Here is a 21742-nt window from a genome sequence, read left to right as displayed (position 1 = left end):
AAACTTTTACTTAGTCGCGGCAATACATACACACACTCTTTACAGATTCACGGGCCAAAGGTTGTGCAGTCCACTGATGATTCAACAAAAGCCAAAGGTTGTACCGCTCATGACAACTCTACACGAGCTGATGATTGCGCCGGCTAGTGACCATTCTATCCTGGATTCCTCGAGAAGACGCACCACGCTAGATATGGGGTTCAGACTAGGGGGGCGTTGCTGATTAATGGTCAGCTGCATCCCAATAGGAAGTATCCCGTGTCGGGCACAGGTACAGATCATTGAAGACAGCAACATCACAATTACGAAAACACTTGTAATACTAACCTCGAGCCAACCGCGAGTAATCGGTTACATATTACTAACATAGTTATAAGGCAAACATTGTCGAAATATTGAACTCCCGGCCCCGTCAGGTTGACGCCATATGAGCCTTAATAAAAATATATATTTTGGATAAAAAAAAAAAATGATTCAGTAGCTGGACAACAAGAGGAAAAAAACCCTGTACGATGCAGAACCAGCCCAAGCTGAACGTTTATAAACGGATTGATGAAAAACCTCATACAAGGGTTTTCGTACAGAGGTCATTAGAGACAAATACATGACAATGGTATTCGATGCTCTTCGTACCGTACGCTTAACATTAGTGGACTCTGAACGGCCGTTTTCCTCTTCAGGAAATTTTGTCAATGAGATCCGATCTAGATTAGAAGACGACAAAATTAACATTCTCTGTGTTCCTGAGTATTACTTTAACCAACAAAGTGAGTAGCAAAAACTTGCAAAATGTTTTGGTAAACTAATCATCTATATAAATAATAATGGGAGGCCAAATGTGTTGATAAGCCCAAAACCGGTAAGTCCCGATAAGGAATCGTCCGATTTGAGCTGTCTTTATTTTATAATCGTCGCTGGCCGTAGATCAAAGTTATGTTATGGTTAAAATTTTGCAATTTTCGAAAATATTTGAGAGAAAGTTCGGAAGAAATTAATTCTCATATGTTCTACAATGACATCGTTGTTAGCCCAGTTGGATTTCGCGATTTTCAGGTGAAATAACGCATTTTGAAAATAAAACTTATGGATGAAAATTTTCTTTCCTCAATTAAACATGTATTATATGTAACGGAGAAACATCTTGACATCTTGAATCTTGAGTGAAAATTGTGTCTGAATATAAATTTATATTATAATTCAGCCATTCCATGCCGAAAAGATATAGTGGCTTCCACATTTTCGTGAAAAGTCATATATTTGTTCCCTATCGCAAAATATCGTATTTTTTATTTTTTCATTATGGTGCTCATTTCCGTTTTAGGTTGGTCAGAAAAATCCATTTTTTCGCATTTTTTCCAAAAATAACAGTTTAAAAAAATTTATAACCTTTGAATTACTGGACCTATTTTGATGATACACATATCAAATTAAAGACAGTTAGTTGACATTTTTTAGGAAAAAAACATTGCATTTTGTTTGCGTAATTATTCATTGTATTTGTTTTTTGTTATTTTTGTGGCTTTGGACTAGATGGCGCTGTATTTTTTATATTTTTTCTTGAAAGCTGAGTTTTCTTACATAACATATCCAAAAATCAGAGATGTGATTTTTTTAGTTTCTAAGTTATAATTTTTCAAAGTCAACCGAAGGTCCGAATCATGTTTTGCCTTTTCTTCAAAAAATGATTTTTTTTATTCTTAACTTCTGAACTACTGCACCGATTTAGATAATCGACACATAAAATTGAGGCCAATGAGCTAGTCTTTTTTGAAAAAAATACACTTGCGAATTGAATTCTAGTCGCATAGATCAAGTCTAGTTGCATAGGAATATTGTACGTAGACTGAAAACAAGTTAAATTTGAAAAGTCAGCAATCAAAAGCGAAAAGAGATACATCTTTGATTTTTAGATATGTTGTGTAGAAAAACCTTAGCTTTTTAAAAATATAAAAAAATACAGCGTCCTCTATCTTCAACACGTTAAGCCCCGTTTTTTTTCTAGCTGCGCTTTCTATTCAGCGCGCATGAAGGCCCCTAGGGACCGATGCTTTAACGTGTTAACGGAGAAAACTATGAAAAACTAACACAATCAATAATTATAAAAATGAAGATTCAAATTTTTCGCAAATGTCATATTTTTTAGAAAATAAGATCATTGGCTTTATTTTGATATATCGATCATCTGAATCTGTCCAGTTGTTCAAAAGTTATGGTTTTTTGAAAAAAGTAAAATTTTGATGTTTTTAACCATCTTTGAAAATTCATAACTTAAAAACGAAAAAAATCCCATTTCTAATTTTTGAATATATCATGTAAAAATTCTCAGCTATCAAGAAAAAATATGAAAAATATAGCGCCCTCTAGTCCAAAGCCATGAAAACAACAAAAAACAATTACAATCAATATAGACGAAAACAAAATCAGACTTTTTGGCAAGCGTAATATTTTTCCAAAAAAAAAGATTAAGTACTTGGCTTTAATTTGAGATATCGATCATCTGAATCGGTCCAAAAAAAAGTAATTTTTGGGAAAACGGTGAAAAAAAGGATTTTCCGGACCATCCTTAATTGGAAATGGGTACTTTAGTGGAAAAATAAAAAATATGGATCTAATATTTTGCGACAAAGAATAAATCTCGCGTAACTTTTGAAAAGGTCCAATGTAACATTTTCGTCAACTCGAGAAAAACGAAGTTGAAGACACGAACATTATTCCACGAATTGTCTTAAAAGTTATCGATCTTTATCGCTCCTCTCACCACTAGCGATCAAGAATAACTCTCCAAAACCAATCGCAGCTGTTGTTCCGTGATTTGAATTTAAAGTTGATTCCAAGAAGCGAAAATGTTACATTGGACGTTTTGACTGCCCACGTTTGCACATTGGACTATTACGTTGCACGATAAGAATTTGAAACTAACTACTAAACAACAATCCAAAAATCAGCATTTCGTTCTAAAGACAGATTATTATTGTTATCACCCGTTGAATTGAACTGAAATCAATAACAACTACTGTAAGAAACAAAAACTCAAAACGACCGAAGTACGACTTTGTGTTGTTTTGACTGCCTTGTTACTTCGGACGTTTCGGGCATCGGAGGAAAGTGGCGTCCGAAGTAACAGCCGGGTGCTTAAAATCCGAGTCTGTACATTGGATATTTTTTGTATCGACGATAAAAAGATGAATAAAATAGATACGTGAACGATTGTTTTTGTAATGCATTCAATGATTGAAGACTAATAGCGTGCATCCATTAACTCGATTTGTTTACATTTGTTACATAGGACCTTTTCAAAAGTTAAGCGAGAAATCCACCACTTTGCACCAAAATCTGAAAACCATTATATCGGTTTGACATGGAATGGCTGAATTATGAGTTCTGGTAGAAGTAATAGGAAAATTTAAATAAAAGGAGATTGTGAAGAGCTAATTAGAATATCAATCAATAGCGAATTTTGAGATTGAACCCACGAACGTTCGCTTAGTAAGAAAACGTGAATGTTCGAAAAAAATCCTATAAAAAAACATTCTGAACGGAACGAAGTTGTCCGGGTCAGCAAGTTATCAATAAAAGTCGTTTCTGCAAGAAAATGGTATTTATTTTACCGGTAGTTTATTGGTTTTATCGGTAATGAAATATTCATTTCAGAATAACCGGTTATTAAAATTGTGGCGCGGTAATGCAATCCCTAGAGTGTATGTCATTCCGGCCAATTGGGAGTAGATCCGCTGTAAAGAAGTAGAGAGTCGGTATCGGACCATTAGGGGGTTGGTTTAAGGTCAATATTTTTGAAAGTGGTGAGAAAAGAAACTTCCGATTTGGCCTCTGCTTCCCTCTTTTTTGACACTCGTGAACATGCCATCTAGGATGCCGGGTCAGGGCCACTCTTTCCTACCCACTCAGGTACAATTTTCTGTTTTTAATCAACGATATTGAAATGGTAAAACGGTCTACTAATTATCTACTTTTACGTAGTATTGACTGGAATACCGAAAAATTTGAAAAAACTCTTAATATTTGAATACTTTGATTTCAAATTAGGGTGGATTTTGTTTGCGCCCATCAGTGTATGTCTGACACTACACAAAATTGTCTCAGTCGCATTCATTGAACATGTCAATGATATTTTGGTTTTGTAATGATATGATTATATTCCATAGTATCCGGATTAAAAAGCCATCTGAAGTATTACGATATCAATGTTCGTATGTTTCCTTTCTTAAGAACTATGCAACACAGACTTACTCATGACACTGAAACAGTGGAAAATACCGTAAGGTATGATGTTCTAATCTATTTTCGCACTAAGCCAAATCATCATTGGAATATCACTACAATCTTCCTCGCAATATTCCAAATTCGGCATAGGGGAACCCGGGGCAAGAGTGCCACCTTAAGCTAATACGCGTTTTTGAATGCTCTTTGGTTATATTTTTTTCCATTTTTTTGTTGGTTTGTTCATTTATACTCCTATTTAGGTGTAGCTATGCATCAAATTGTTCGAAAGTTATTATTTTTTTTTTTTCCAAAATATATTTTTTATTAAGGCACATGTGGCGTTAGCCTGACGGGGCCGGGAGTCCAATATTTTGACAATTTTTGTCTTACAACTATGTTAGTAATATGTAACCGATTACTCGCGGTTGGCTCGAGGTTAGTATTACAAGTGTTCTCATAATTGGTATGTTGCAGTCTTCGATGCTCTATACGTGTGCCCGACACGGGCTACTTCCTATTGGGATGCAGCTGACCATTAATCAGCAACGCTCCCTAGTCTGTACCCCATATCTAGCGTGGTGCGTCTTTCTCGACTCGAGGAATCCAGGATAGAATGGTCACTAGCCGGCGCAATCATCAGTTCGTGTAGAGTTGTCATGAGCGGTACAACCTTTGGCTCTTGTTGAATGATCAGTGGACTGCACAACCTTCGGCCCGTGCATCTGTAAAGAGTGTGTGTATGTATTGCCGCGACTATGTAAAAGTTTATCGATCGGATAGGAGGGATATGAAACGGGGACACAACGAAGGAAACATCATTAAACGTTGACATCGGCGTTTCTGAGGAACAGGTATAGATGAAGCAGAAGATCAGGATCCCGGCTACCTAAGATATCCCGGACGGGGATATCCGATTTTCTGCCTTGTGCTCTCAGTGCTCTAGAGAGCTGAGAGCGAGCAGCATGGAACCGGATACACAACCAGACAACATGCTCGATGTCGTGGTAGCCATCGCCACAATCACAAAGATTGTTTGCTGCGAGCCCAATGCGATAGAGATGCGCGTTTAGGTTGTAGTGATTGGACATAAGCCGAGATATCACGCGAATGAAATCACGACCTACATTCAATCCCTTGAACCATGCACTCGTCGAGACCTTAGGGATAATCGTGTGTAACCAACGACCGAACTCATCTTCACTCCACATGCGCTACCAACTAACGAAAGTTATGTTTACTATGAAAATGTTTCATTTACAAAAAATGATGTTTTTGGCTTGTATTTTTCCAGTACTGGGCAAGAGTGCCACTTCGACGGGGCAAGAGTGCCAATCTTATAAAAATAGAATTTTTGATGAAAAAAAGCACTGTGAAATTCACGATGGTTTCAAAGAACGCAAACTGGTGGCGTTCATGAAAACCGGCAAGCCAATCTTCTCCGGCCAATTTGGATGTTTTGTCGAAAGAGTGATCTAAATTATTTCGCTCTGCGATTTTATACCCTAGGTTCGGGATGTCGTGTGTTGTCAGCCCATAAAATAACTTCTGCTTATTAAGGATGTGACTCACGAGTTACTCCTCCTGTTGTTTATAAAACACAGTTTTAAAACGGCCTTACTTCTGCACATATTTGACCAATGTTCTTCTGGGCAAACTATACTCCTCCGCAGCTTGTCTCCATGATTTACAGAATGTACGGCAACAACCATAGTTTCCATCTGCCACTAGTTTCGGGACGAAATTCGTTCATATTTACAAACCATGACCACAACAAACACAACTACTATTACACTATTTGCGTTTGACAGATCGAATTCGAGGTTACGACTATGGCATTTTTACCCCGGCAATAATAGCTAATTTTGCCCCGGAAGTTGAGAGAAAACAAATTTATTTTTTATTGACATAAATGCGTACGATTTAAATTAGTTCATACAGTAAGTTGAAGAAAAATGATTATTCTATTTCAGCAATTCCAAATGAAATCGTCCTTAAAATGCAGATTTTAAAAACTTGTATTTTTGATTCCAATGAAAGTGTGTATTCCGTTTGGGTTGGAGGAAATATGAGTTTTTCACAGCAATTGGGATTTTTTTGACTCAAGCGTAACTTTTGAAATGGGCGTATTGATTTTAGTAAGAGAAATCTTTGATAATTTATATCTCAAAAACTATGAGTCGTACCGAAATAGTGTCTTAGAAAGAGTTATAGAGTATTGTTGGTTTAATTTGAAAAAAAATATACACTGAGAAGAAAAATTAGTACTCTTTTTTTTATTTACAAAATAAAATTTTAATTTGCGATATCAAAAAATTTGTATTTTTTTAATTTTTTTTTCAATATTTTCATATAAAATAGATAGTCATGTAGAAAATTTAAAAAATGGGCCCTAGAGGGTAAAACTATTTTTGACGAAATTTGTGGAACATCGAATTTTTAGAAATTTTCGAAACTTCGAATTTTTTCATGATTGCTAACATTCTTAGCCACAAATTATGAATTCTGATGTGATTTAAAACAAAAAAGGTTATTATCAATCTCCTTCTTAATGCAATCATTCTCGAGATATTTAAAAAAATATTTCTAATTTATAATCTTTTTTATAGTAAATAATTTTTTTTAATATGTTTTTCGTGTTATACCGTCATGTTCAATATACACTGAGAAGAAAAATTAGCACTCTTTTTTTATTTACAAAATAAAATTTTAATTTGCGATATCAAAAAATTTGTATTTTTTTATATTTTTTCAATTTTTTCATATAAAATAGAAGTCATGTAGAAAAATTAAAAAATGGGCCCAAGATGGTTAAACTATTTATGACGAAATTTGTGGAACATCGAATTCTCAGAAATTTTCGAAACTTCGAGTTTTTGTATGTTAGCAGTCATTTTTAATCATAAATTATGAATCCTGATGTTATTTAAAACTAAAAAGGTTATTATCAATCTCCTTCTAAATGTAGCCGATATTAAAAAAAGTATTGTATTTTATTGTATTTTTAATAGTAAATAGGCCCTTTAAATATGTTTGTCGTGTTATACCATCATGTTCACGAGATTTTATGAATTTTATTATAATTTCCAACAATTTTTTTGATTGATTGAAGATTGAAGTTCGATATTCCACAAAGTTCGTCAAAAATAGTTTAACCATCTTGGGCCCATTTTTTAATTTTTCTACATGACTTCTATTTTATATGAAAAAATTGAAAAAATATACAAAAATACAAATTTTTTGATATCGCAAATTAAAATTTTATTTTGTAAATAAAAAAAGAGGGCTAATTTTTCTTCTCAGTGTATATTGAACATGAGGGTATAACACGAAAAACATATTAAAAGAAATTATTTACTATAAAAAAGATTATAAATTAGAAATATTTTTTTAAATATCTCGAGAATGATTGCATTGAGAAGGAGATTGGTAATAACCTTTTTTGTTTTAAATCACATCAGAATTCATAATTTGTGGCTAAGAATGATTGCTAACATAAAAAAATTCGAAGTTTCGAAAATTCCTAAAAATTCGATGTTCAACAAATTTCGTCAAAAATAGTTTTACCATCTAGGGCCAATTTTTTAAATTTTCTACATGACTTCTATTTTATATAAAAAATTGAAAAAAAAAAAACACAATTTTTTTGATGTTGCAAATTAAAATTTTATTTTGTAAATAAAAAAAGAGTACTAATTTTTCTACTCAGTGTATTTTTTTTTTCAAATTAAGCCAATAATACTCTATAACTCTTTCTAACACACTATTTCGGTACGACTCATATTTTTTGAGATATGAATTATCAAAGATTTCTCTTACTCAAATCGATACGCCCTTTTCAAAAGTTACGCTTGAGTCAAAAAATGAACCATGATGATGTATTTGGAAAAGTTGTTGGAAATTATAAGCAAATTCATAAAATTTCATGAACATGACGGTATAATACGACAAACATATTAAAAGGGATTATTAACTATAAAAAAGACAATAAATTAGAAATATTTTTTTAAATATTTCGAGAATGGCTACATTTAGAAGGAGATTGATAATAACCTTTTTTGTTTTAAATCACATCAGGATTCATAATTTGTGGCTAAAAATGATTGTTAACATACAAAAATTCGAAGTTTAGAAAATTCCTAAAAATTGGATGTTCCACAAAGTTCGTCAAAAATAGTTTTACCATCTTGGTTCCATTTTTTAAATTCTCTGACTGACTTCTATTTTGTATGAAAAATTTTTTAAAAAAATAAAAAATATGTATTTTGGATATTGCAAATTGAATTTTTATTTTGTAAATAAAAAAAGAGTACTAATTTTTTTTCTCAGTGTACATTTTTTTCATATTCAACCATCAATACTCTATAACTCTTTCTTCGACACTATTTCGGTACGACTCATAGTTTTTGAGATATAAATTATCAAAGATTTTTTTACTCAAATCGATACGCCCTTTTCAAAAGTTACGCTTGAGTCAAAAAATTCCCAATTTCTGTGGAAAACTCATATTTCCTCTAACCCAAACGGAATACACACTTTCATTCGAATCAAAAATACTCATGTTTTGTCATTTGTCGATTTCATTTGGAATTACTCATTTGTATTTATGGGTGGAGTCATGCAAACATATAGAAACTGAGGTTATTTCGGTAATTTGCGCCTGTGCGTTCTTATATAGATTGCAGTTGTAAGAAGCTCAGTTAGTATCTGTATAAAACAAAGTTCTGTAGTTAAATAATTGTAAAAGATGGAAATAGATACAAAAAATCAGATGGGCACTCTTGCCTCGGGTTCCCCTATCGGTATATTGTTATTTTTCAATTAGTCATATAAATTTTCAATTCATATACTAACTCCTCAGTAATTTGTTTAACTCTCCCAATAGCTATTTTGGGAAAACCCGTTACCGGTAGCTATTAATAGTCGAAAGAAGGAGTATTTTTATCGCCAATTAAATCACCCTGGGCCATCCGATTGTGTGTGGCATGTCGAATAAGGATGCGCGATAGTGTTGTTTACTTGAAACGTGGAATCGACCCACCGATGTCTGATTGTATTCGCTTCGGATGGCGGTGGCGCTTCGAATAGTTCCGGTAGTGTTACATTCGAATTTCAATTAGTACCGGTTCGAATCCGACGTGACCACTGTCACGTGTGACCGTGGCAGAGGCCAAAGAAGGGTGCAGCAGCCGAGGTCGAGACGGCGAGTTCCATTATCACATTAACGGAAACAGAATCAAAACCGCGTCCGCGGACACTCACATATTGTTTCGATGATGAGCCATGAATTACTAATGATTTGGTAACTGATTGGAGTGTCATCTGCTAGAAGGTTCTATCATTTTTGCAGTTTTAAAGAGTAGGTTGGGTATTGCTATGCTGGTGGCGGGAGCCGATATTATAGATGCGTTTACTCAATGTTGTGGATTATAAGAATATTTGAAGAAAGAATACGATACAGAAAAATGAAGCGTCAACAAGTCGTTTCCAAAGGCCTTAATGATGCAGAATCTTCGTTTCTAAATTACACACTGTTACACGAGTATAATCAAATAATTTGTACGTGATTTTTAGTTCATTTTTTCCTGTTTCAGGACGGTCATCAATAGTAGTGATATGAGGAAGTAGTATAATCATAACACTGATAAAATTTAATTCAATTGACGTTAGACAAATCTGTGCGAATATGCGTATAAGCAAATCAGCTGTGTAGGACTTCATTATCACATCGTGACGCACATTCCGATTTTTGCCTCAACAAATCCAATTATATTTCCGCTCATATTTGCGTTTTACACAAATGTATGGGTGCTTATTTCTGAATTTTCGTGTAATGATAACTCTCTTTCTATTATTCATGGTGACGTAATGACATCATTGCTTTTATATAGAAGCAAGAATGTATTGAATTAAATTACGTCCCTTAATTTGTTTTGACATTTACACCAGCACGCGTCAGAACATCAGATCTGTTTTAAAGCGTACTGAAACGTTGTTTACCGATTCTTTCGGTAACAAACCGAAACAACAAATTTTCCCTCATCATTCTGTGCCGCAATTTACCTGTTGCATCTTTTCATCTCATCGCTATTGCGAATCACTAGGACGCGTTGAAACATTCTCGTCTTCCTCTCCGAAAACCTGATTACTGGGTGACTAGGCCAAGGTCGCCGCCTTACGCGCTGAAGTACCACCGAAATTCGCTGGCGGTACGTTTAATGGGAGGGTCGATCCGAAGGAGCAGCCGCGTGGCGTAGATTCTAAATGTTCGCTTTAGTGCCGCCACGCTATCGCTTTGAGCGAAGGCCGCCATATGGAATGCAGCAGTGAATGTTTCGTAATGTTCTTTCCCTCCTCCAATATTTTGGTGGTTGATGGATTAATCTACGGATGATGTTTTACGGATCAGGGTTAACCGTTCGGGCATACATCGATACATCGTGTGAACAGTTTCTGGCAAAAAATACCAGTAATTATAGGGCGAAATGGTTGGGGTGTTTTGATTTGTTTTGGCACCAGGCCATTACTAAATCGCGCGTTAAAGAAGCAATTTTGTATTTATCAATAGTTATATACTACAGCAAGGAATGTGCACTAATCGTGAGCAGTTGTGACTGTTATTTAAAGTTCACACTTCGGACTCTATTTTATCCTCCACGATAGAAAAAGTTCGAATCCTAGCCATACATCACAGAAATTATTTAGTAAGGTTTTAATTTCCTTAGTTCACCAATGCGTCAGGAAACCGTGTCCCATAAGAGGGTGGCAAGCGTCTCCAAACGAGAAAGGATTCACAAATTGTCAATAAATTGTGAAGGCAGATTTGAGAGTAAAATCGGAACATGAACAAAATTCACTTGAAATGAAACGAAAGTCGCGGAATAAGATGACCAGTAAGTTACGAGAAGAATTCAATTCGCACACGGATAGACAAACCAACCTTGAAGTTGTCGAATATATTCCAGGCGAAGACAGCTAATAAGATTCGACATAAAAAGGACGGCACGGATATGATCGAAATTGTATATATCTCTGGAAGGATTTTGCGCGAAAATAAAAAATGTGAAGTAAGGTATACGTCAGTATGACAGCAACGCTTTTGTTTCTGTCTGTATCATAGCATTTTTTCATTTGAATGTTTGGCAAATTTCGTTATGGATTTCGTCTTTAATCGAAAATTATTGCACTATAGAAAGAATGCAAACATTAAAAACACGCTTCATGCATCAAGTTGCTGCCTTTCAAGTTTGGTGATTATTTGATTTCACGCAACCAAAGTGTACCACAATGATTCGTTCCTTCACGTGATTTGCCTGGAGAAGATTCTGGTTCCGTTCTTAGAGGAGAATTATTCTGATGAGAAGTACGTTTTCGGGCAGGACATAGCGTCTTTCCATTACGCCAAGAAGACGTTAGTGTACCTCGAGGAAAAACAGATACCGTATGTACCCAAAGAACGCTACCCGACCAACTTTCCCCAGTGCCGTCCGATCGAGGATTTTCTCGGTTCCCTCAGTGCCCAACTCTACGTAGACCACTTAACTTAATTCTGAACCCATCTTAATACTCTTCTTGAACATTTATCGATAACAGTTAGAGAATAATTTTATCATGTTTAGCTCTCTCATAAAAGTTCATATTTGAATCGCATCTTTTCGTGCATTCGGGTAAACGAAAATAAACAGTTAATAAAGAGCAATTCCAAACGAAATCGACAAATGACAAAACATAAATATTTTACAAAAATATTTTATTTGTTTACGTTATGCCTAGATTGTACCTGAAGGTAGAAGGTACATCTGTATATGCAGCCATTCCATGCCAAACCGATATTTCTCAGATTTTCGTGTAGAGTGGTCATTTTGTTCTTTATCGCAAACCATAAGACCAGTATTTTTTTATTTTTTCATTAGGGTGACCATTTCCATTTGAGGGTTGTCTGAAAAATCAAATTTTTCCTCTTTTTTCCAAAAATGATTTTTTTCAAAATTTATAACTTCTAGACCGATTTAGATGTTCGACATATCAATTTAAAGCCAATCATCTGGTCTTTCCTGCATACCTGCAGAAAATTCGAATCATGTTCTCGTTATAATTGATTGTATCGTTTTTTATTGTTTTCATGGTATCGGGACCAAGGGCACTATATTTTTTTATATTTTTTTTAGTTTTTGAGTTATGATTTTTCAAAGTTACCCGATGGTCCAAAAAATCATTTCAAACCCGACCATGTACAATTTGTATATTGGCCCAAAAAAAAAGACCTGTGCGAAGTTTCAGCTCAATTGGGCATGATTTAGAAGTGCCTCAAAGCGCTCAAAGTTTTGATTAATTTTTTTTCCCACCCATAAAAATATTTCACATAATTCATCCAACCATGTTCCAGCCAAACATGACAATTGAAAATTTTCGGAGAACTCTGAAGGAAAATGGGAATGTTTAGGAAAATTGAATTGATAAGCGTTGTTAGTTCATTTGAAGTTTACGTTGACGGAATTGTTCGAAAGTGGGAATGGAATTTTCAGGGTAAAAAACGCACGGAACGGATGTTTTGGTAAGCGCGAAACTTGAGGAAGGAATCGTTGAAAAATCTTGAATGAGTATTGTGTCTGAAAAAGATTTGATATTATAATGACGAGTTTTGGTAGAAATACTACGTAATTCATAGTAAAAGGAAATTTTAAACGATCAATTTGAAAGTCAATCAATGAACAGTTCTGGCGATTGGACCCATGAACAATCGCTATAAATAACAAAAAATCCATTTTGGGCGGGACGAGGGTTGCCGGGTCAACTAGTATACGTATATAAAGCCGCATATTACAATGCTATTTTTACCAAAGTGTGCCTCAATCTGACATTGTTTGCATTCTATACGATTTTGGCCACATCTTGCATATTTTATTGATATAACAAGCATGTGTGATTTGATTCGGAACATAGTTTTGAGAAAAAATAATTTTAATTTTCCAATTTTTTTTCCAATGAAATTTTGTTTTGAAAATATATTTGATATTTTTAAATGAAAACATAAGAAGTTCCTACATTTCATGTTCTAACCAACATTTTTTAGGTCTTAGAGCATCTGAGTTAAGACCTACAAAATGTTGATTAGAGAACAAGAAGTTGGAAATTATTTGAGTTGAAGAAATATCAGGTTTTTTTACGCGGGGGATACGTAAAAAAACCGCGTTAATTGGAAAATCCGCGTAAAAAAACCGCGTTAATTAGAAAATCCGCGTAAAAAAAACCACGTTAATTGGAAAATCCGCGTAAAAAAAAAACCATGTCACCTAATGATAGATCAAATGGGACTATCCTTACGTTGAACGGAAGTAAAAAGTTGAGTGTTACTCGCTTCCGAAAACCCATAGTTTTTTCCTGCAATTTCGTTGGTTACTGGTAGCTATAGTTCGGGTTTCCTCACGAATGAGGACATCTGCTGTTGCTAGAAGATCCCCTTGTGGTTTGTACACTCTACTGGCGATGCACGTGCAGTACCACTGTTGGACCCTCCAGAGCTAAGTAGATAGGGAAAGACATTCACGAATAGCTGCCCGTAAATACCCCGTTCCGTTGTACCGCCAGGAGAACTCCCCGTTATCCAACACCTAAAATACACGTAAGAATCGTGATAAGGTGCGGCACTAATTTCCTTCATAAGCGCTAAGCTCCGTTACAAGCACTAATAACCGTAATATGCTCTGAGGGGACATAAGAGAAAAATGTAAGCTAAGGGTGAGATGTGATATTGCACCGCATTAATTGGAAAATCCGCGTAAAAAAAACCGTGTTAATTGGAAAATCCGCGTAAAAAAAACCGTGTTAATTGGAAAATCCGCGTAAAAAAACCTCGTAAAAAACCGCACATACAAAAAACCGCGTAAAAACAAACCTGGGTGTATGTTTTTTGGGTTTTGAAAAAATAGATATGAATAGCCCTTACAATTTCCAACAAGTCACCCTTACATCAGAAGATGGACAGATTTTCATGAAAATTTAAATAATTTAAAATTTAAATAATTTTAATGCTACATTCCTTGACCAGCATTTTGTAGATATTATAGTTTTTGTAGTATTGTAGTTATAAATTTTGTATAAAATAAGGGAAAAAATGTTGGCCTTTTTAAAAAAGTAGTCTAATTCTTTTTCGAAGATTTCAAGTATTCAAAGTTGCTCAAATGACTAATGTCCTTACACCCACAACGTTTCACAGCAATCTGAGATGTTGCTGCCAATGGCCAGTCGAGTTGGCATGAAATTCGTCAATGACACTATTCAATCAGTCAGAAAGTCAGTAAAATCTGTAAATACAGATTATTCGGTAGTTATGGTTATACTCAATGGTTTCAAATAATAATTTTATGATTTTAGCTTTCGTGAATTTGAATTTGTTCACGAAGTTTGATATTTAAAGAAATATTCCAATAATAGAAACACTTTAAAAAGAATATTTTTTTGCTTTTCTGTCTGACATCGCATATCAAGAATTGTAGAAATCTAGAAACTTCAAATGCAGATCGCATCATCGATTTTTTTTCCCGATGGATAGCTTTTTCTACGGAAAATGTGTTTTCTTTTATATTGCAATTTAAGCTTCATTCGTTCTCAATTTATTGAGCAAAAACAAGCTATTCGCAATTTCACAGCATTCATTTAGTAATTCAGCTAGCGACAAGCGAGGTTTTCCAATTGGTCTTTCTCAAGACCGTGAGTTTAGTTTAGTATCAAATACTGATGTCCGACACAGTTTTTTTGCTCGATACAAAGGAAGAACGGAGGATAGTTATTGCAAATAGTGATGAAATTATGTTCGGTTTAGGCACCGCGTCGATTTTCATACCATTTGGTAGAAATTGCTTCTGTATTTTTGCGGCACATCATTTCTACATCTGTACTGGGGTGCAACTTTCAAATTTAAAAAAAAACGACAGCGTTAAATTTAGGGTGAAAGGATTAGAGTGTTAATATCTTTTTGCCGACTGAACGGCAATCACTTTCGAAAGATAAAAGGTGTATGAAAAATGTTAGAATCTTTTTAATCCAAAATTTGTTTTCTATAGCTCAAAAACTTTTCAAACCAGGTTTGAACAGCTATTGAAATAAGAAAAATCTATTAATATTGATGAAATCCAAAAAATCTATAAATATGCTTGAAATTCCAACGAAATCAAGATTGGTAGTGGTTTGGTGCACGTTGTTGGATGGCCGTGACGGCACTATAAATATTGTGCTCGTCCTAACCAACCTCAGTTTATTTTTTATATCGCCTCAGAATTCATTCTCAGAACATGTGCATAGTAAGCATAATGCAACAACAAGAATGAATCATGAATTACCCATCGTCAACCGTTTCATAAAATGTCTCGATGCAATCAAAAGTGAATTCATTGTTATGAGAGAAGTGTTTTTTCGCTGAAAGAGAGCTTCTGTGAATTTTGGAGCGGTTTCGGATTTATTGGTACAATGATCTATGATATTTTAAACTGTAGAGGCTTTCTCATACTCTCAGACTTTCTTATTTCATTCGCCTCAGCCTAACAATAAGATCAGTTTGGAAATCTAAACTCGGTTTTGAGAAAGGTCATTTGGAAAGCCTCGTTGCTGCAATCTGGTCGCTTACAGGATGACTGATAAATCGTGAATGACTTATTTGCGATTTTTTCCGATCGATCAATAAGTTTTCGCGAATTGGAGCATTATTTCCGGGTTAAAAGTGGCATCAAATTGTGATAGATTTCAAGTCGGGTGTGAACATGGCATTTTCCAGCAGTGAGCGCTGCGTTCTTCGGTGGTAAACTGAAGGTGAAAATTAATTGCGTAGCCGTGTTCTTTGTACGTTGTTTTTGAGACCGTTGGAAATGTTATTTTACTAAGAGATACTGATACTGAAACGCTCATTTAGTGAAATAATTTATTCATCGGCCCTTATCAATGCTACCAAATGTTTGTAATAAAGAGTTTAATTCTTGAATTTCTGACATGGCTTGGATACCACTCTTTTTTCTTGCGGCCCGCTACACCATGACTAACACGTCTTTGTGGCCCCTCTGTAAAAAAGGTTGAGTACCACTGCACTACACTATATCAAACATTTAGTATTCTTCACTATTAAATTCATAGTCAATGGCACTCATCTGTATCGAATTATCATCGATACTTCGATTTTCGCTAAATGCTCACGTTCAGTTCGGCTGCAGAAAAGAAATGAAATTTGGAGAAAAGAGCATAATGCATAGGTGTGTGAGTGAGACCATACTCATTTCACATGGCAATAACAATAAAATGGACGCCAATAAAATGGATGCCAGCTTATATACAGATTTGTGTGATTTCAATAGTCTGTTTTCGAAGCAATTTTCAATAACTTGAAAATGGCTACATATTAGAGTGCCAATGAAAATGATCATCTCGAATTTTCGAACGGGACTTCCTGCAAAATGTTGATTCCCGGCCAAAAAATGCCCTTATTTCAGCTCAATCGCACTTTTTCTACTAGCATCGAAACGACTTCAAAGTTTGAGTTCTTTCAAAACCGTGGAATCACTAAAGGGCTCGACGTTTCATGCAATTTAAAGGCATTTGACATCGAATCTTTTTTTTTAATGAAGCCCCTTGGGTAGGCCAACCAAATAGTTCCGGACTAAAAATGGGACACTTAAGCCAAAAAAAAACCAAAAACACATTTTTAAACAATTTTATTGAGTGAATGAGAATTGAACCTTAGAACAAAACATTCCCATACAGCCATTCCATGCCAAACCGATATAGTGGTTCTCAGATTTCGTTGAAATTGGTAGTGTTATAACTTATCGTAAAATATTAGACCCGAAATTTTTCGGAAAAAGGAAAACAAAAGATTTTTTGGACCACCCTAATGAAAAAATGAAAAAATACGGGTCTTATACTTTGCCATAAGGATTAAGACTACCAGTTTTAACGAAAATCGGAGAACTACCATATCGTTTTAGCCTGGTATGAAATTTTCTCATAAGTCTTGTTACAATTCAGTCAAAAGTTTTATTTAACAATTATTTATGATTTCAATTTTGAGTCGTCAATTTTTCGTTGTCCACATATTGTTCATCATGGGAAAATCATTCCAACTGACACGCTACAACCAGACACACATAAAATATAATAATTAAGCTAAGTTACACTATAGAAATTAATTTTTCATTTGTGATTTTCACTAATGCTACTTTGAATAGTGAGTTAGGTATGGGCTCTAATAAAATCCATTTATACTGTTGAGTGTTCACTAGACGAACTTTTCATTTTTTCAATATACTCCAACGCAATATCGTAAAATTATCCCCAGTTGAAACAAATTTCGTTTATTACATTTCATCTGAATTAACTAAACTTTCAAGACCACTTTGTTCCTCGCTAGCCAAAAAGTTCTGCTTCCTTTTTTCTTGATGAATTTTTTTTTTACAAATCGTTTATTCTTACAGGCTCAGTTAGATAAATTTGATAAAGTCAAATTCTACAACTATTTTTGATTCTTAAATATATTTACAATTTGCTTATTATACGGTTAATAGGATGGGGAACCGATTAAACGCGGACGACTCGAGGTTAGTAGGGTGACATATTTTTATCACATAGAGGAGGGAAAATAAGGAGATTTGGACAGTTTTGGTGATTACACACGGAGATCGATAGTTTTGAGGAAAAGATAGATTTGGACTAATCGAGCCAACAAATCCCGCACCGGCACAATGGGTTGATCCCTCGGTCCCGAAGATAGTTTTCTAATTTCTACCTGGCTACAAGATACACCTCGCACGACCAAACAACATGCTCAATGCCGTGATAACTTTGTCCACAAACGCAGCATAGGTTTTTAGTTAACTCCCGTAGTACAACAGTACACTTTTCTTGTGAAAGAAAATAAGAGCGCAATCCTTCAAAAACACTAAGAATCCTTTCCTCGATAGAAGGTCGAAAAGAAAGGAATCATGTGCTACCCTGTTCAAGCAATTGAGCATCATGTTCACCGACGAAATCACAAAAAATCTAATAGTGTAAATATGAAGATATTTCTATTTTTTTCCAAGGATCTTTCAATATCGATTGCACGTTGAAGATAGTTGTGTGAAATATTTGCGATTACAACAACGTAAATCGTAATTCATACATCAGATGCTCATTTGAATAGAATTATTGAAAAAAATGATAGTGGAATATAAAGGAATATAAGAATTTTTTGGGTTGGCTATCATACAAATGAAACACAAATTTCTGCATAACTCGAACTAATCAAGCACAATTTGGGATGTGAGAGTTTTTGGGTATGAGAAATGTTTTCTATAATGGTATGACATCCCTCCCTCCCCAGAATGGAGAGGGGGTCCCATAAAAATATTACACATATTTCAACCAAAAATATTCCAGCCAAACATGAAAAGTTTCGGAAAACTCTGAAGGAAAAAGGGAAAATTCGGAAAATTAAATTCCCATATGTTCTACTATAACTACTTTATAAAACATTTATTCCATGTAACGGAGAAACATGTTATTTACAAGTGGTTGAAAAATCTCGAATTGTGTCTGAAAATAATCTGATATTATAATGATGAGTTTGGTTAGAAATACTAGGAATTGTATATTAAAAAATAAATTCAACGGAGACGAATAGAAGATCAATCAATGAACAGTTCTGTGATTGGACCCATGAACTTGCTCATAGTAAGAAAACGTGAATGTTTGAAGATATTGATAACAAAAAACAAATTTTTGGCGGGACGAAGTTTGCAGGGTCAGCTAGTATATAAATAAAAGCGATTTGGTGTCCGTGTGTCGCGATGCGAAAATGAATCGACGGATTTTAATAATTATTTTGAAGTGTGATACGTTTTGGTCTGCGTGAAGTTTATTTTTCAAAAAAGTTATCAGAATCAATCGGGAAGCTGGAAAAACATATAACATTAAAAAAATTATTTATTTAACCCTGCTAATTTTAGCCGTGTGAATTTGCTTTCATCATTTCTTGCAATGCCGTGAACTAACTGAAATTCTACGTATAGGAAAACCTGTTTCAGTGCGAAAGACAGGGACCACACAAAAAAAATCGCATAAAAATCGTACAAGTAGCTTACCAGTAGCTTTAAAATAATCATTCGTTACACAAATCGAAAAAAAACTTTTTTATGCTGTGGATAGGGATCTTGAGTAAATAATCCAAATCCTAATGATTCCATTCGTGATCAACGTTCGATTCCATTTTGTTTAAATGATCTTGGTTTGTCCGATTTCGGGTGTTTTACGCTACTAGTAAATGCAAATCGATTTTTCTTCATGGAAATCACACATAATCGATACGAGTTTGGGTTTGTTGAAAAGCTTCAAGTCTCTAGTTGCTAATACTACCATAAGGTGTTGAAATAATTCAATTTTTTATGCTTTTCAACGATTTTCCTTAAAGAGGAATTATGATCATGGTTTGCCCAAAAAATGATCATGGTTTGTCCGGTTTTAGAAATCGCCATTTTTGAATGAAAACATTCGAATTCACAAGTAGATGTTGCATTTATCATTGCTTGAGTTTACTGTCATCATATTGATCAATCCATAGTTCAGGCTTTCTTCAGAATATTATCTTCTTGGCCTTTTCTTGGGCAGTATTACCCTCAACACATTCAACACAGAGAAACTTTATTTCTAGACAATAGACAATTAGACAATTTTATTTATATGTTTTGAAACATTCGAATACCTTATTTGACACAGGAGCGCTGAATTAGAGCATTCAAAAAAGTGTGTAAACCATGATCATGTGTATATTGTGTATAAAAAAAGCGCACAAAAACAGGTTTACTGTATTCAATTGGTATAAGGCAAGATGGTTAAGAGACGGATGGGTAATGTCGGGGACATAACTGAACAGACGTAGGACTACTTTTGGTCGGAACCATTTGAGGAGCACAAATTGGATCGATCAAAACGAGGCACATAGTGCGTTTGGACAATGCTTGTCATTTCACAATCATTCGATTGTTTATCTCAATAAAATATAAATGTTATTCATTTTGATAGAAGCGTAGAAATATTTCTTATCCACTGATGTAAACATCTTTACGATCTATTAATAAATGCTCGAGTTATAAGCGTTCCAAATCTTTCATTTTTTCCCACATGTTCGGTGCCTAGAATTTCATTTTACCCCTTATATCTTCCGGTTAAACATAGTCCTACGTCAATAACCAGTTACTTCGATTGTTCAATTGTTCGTACAGTATGCGTTCGACGTGTACGTTAAAATCAAAATTAAGCATCTGAAATTTATTATGTATCAATCAATCAGATTTGCGGTATGAAGAGTACACATGAGACCAGCAATACATATGAAGGAAAATGTTGATCGTTCGATAATTCTCCCATCGAAGATTTGAATAGTGTTTAATCAAATAAAGAGTACATAAACAAATGCTTGATAAATAAAAAACCTTTAGTTCGGAAATTTTTTCCAAATTTTTAAAAATTTAATGCATCAATTCGATAAGAAAAATCTCATGTGACTTTTATAACTATATTTCACTAAAGTGAAGGAGTAACGTTTCATGAATTTAACTACATATAACTACTCTTCTACGGCAAAAGTCTCCAACAAAATACTCACCAGCCTGGGCGGCGAAGTGCAGCGGTGTGTTGCCCTCGTTATCCGGTTTGTTCACATCGATTCCGGGCAGCTGGAGGAACAGTTCCAAAAAATTTGTCAAGTTGGTCGAGCAGATGTATGAAATTGCTGTCTGAAAGTGCACAGAAAAAAAGCAATACATATATTTGCATTAGTGGAAAGTCACACCGACATTGATGAGCTGAACAGGGCGCAATGAATAAATAATTTGTCTGCAGTATGGTACACTATTCTCTGGTGTTTTGTCGCTCGCTTCCGATTCGACGACGTGACAGAGCTGACAGAAGTCTCGTTCTCAAACGTGACGTCGTGACTGACATCTTCTTCTTCTTCTTCAATGGCACTAACGTTCCTAGAGGAACTTCGCCGTCTCAACGTAGTATTACTTGCGTCATTTTTGTTAGTACTTAGTTGAGATTTCTATGCCAAATAACACGCCTTGAATGCATTCTGAGTGGCAAGCTCTAGAATACGCGTGATCACAGTGCAAGTCGGAGGAAATTTCTTTGACGAAAAAATCCCCCGACCAGAACGGGAATCGAACCCGAACACCCGGCATGTTAGTTATGACGCTAACCATTCGGCCAAGGGAGCACCGTGACTGACATGGGAAGATCAATTATTAAATTTGGTGCAGGACCTTAGTCACTAACGATAAATATCACAATTATAATTAAGTTCGAGGAAACCAACATTTGAAAGTTATATTCAAATTTTCGTGTTTATGTAGTAATTGATGTCGAATGTCCCGAGTTGATTAGAGATGCTCTGGTTATTAGTTTTCAGTTGCAAATGTTGCATAAAATAGAATAATAATTTGATTTTTTTCAGTTTTAGATAGGGAAGGAATCCGATAAATTCTCCATTGCTAAGGCTGATTGA

The 21742-nt window shown here is 34.8% G+C and overlaps 1 protein-coding gene across 2 annotated transcripts in view; it reads right to left on the bottom strand.

Moving 5' to 3' along the window:
- Window positions 1–21742, bottom strand: part of LOC129768558 (uncharacterized) — a 117450-nt gene that overhangs the window by 6749 nt on the left and 88959 nt on the right. For both annotated transcript variants that reach the window (XM_055770289.1, XM_055770288.1), the window contains exon 5: window positions 20843–20972. In XM_055770289.1, the coding sequence (XP_055626264.1) occupies window positions 20843–20972 (130 nt within the window). The remainder of the gene's footprint in view (window positions 1–20842; window positions 20973–21742) is intronic.

This window comes from Toxorhynchites rutilus, chromosome 2 (genome assembly GCF_029784135.1).
Source record: "Toxorhynchites rutilus septentrionalis strain SRP chromosome 2, ASM2978413v1, whole genome shotgun sequence".
Taxonomy (NCBI): Eukaryota; Metazoa; Arthropoda; class Insecta; order Diptera; family Culicidae; genus Toxorhynchites; species Toxorhynchites rutilus.
This window is presented reverse-complemented; position numbering and strand designations above follow the sequence as displayed.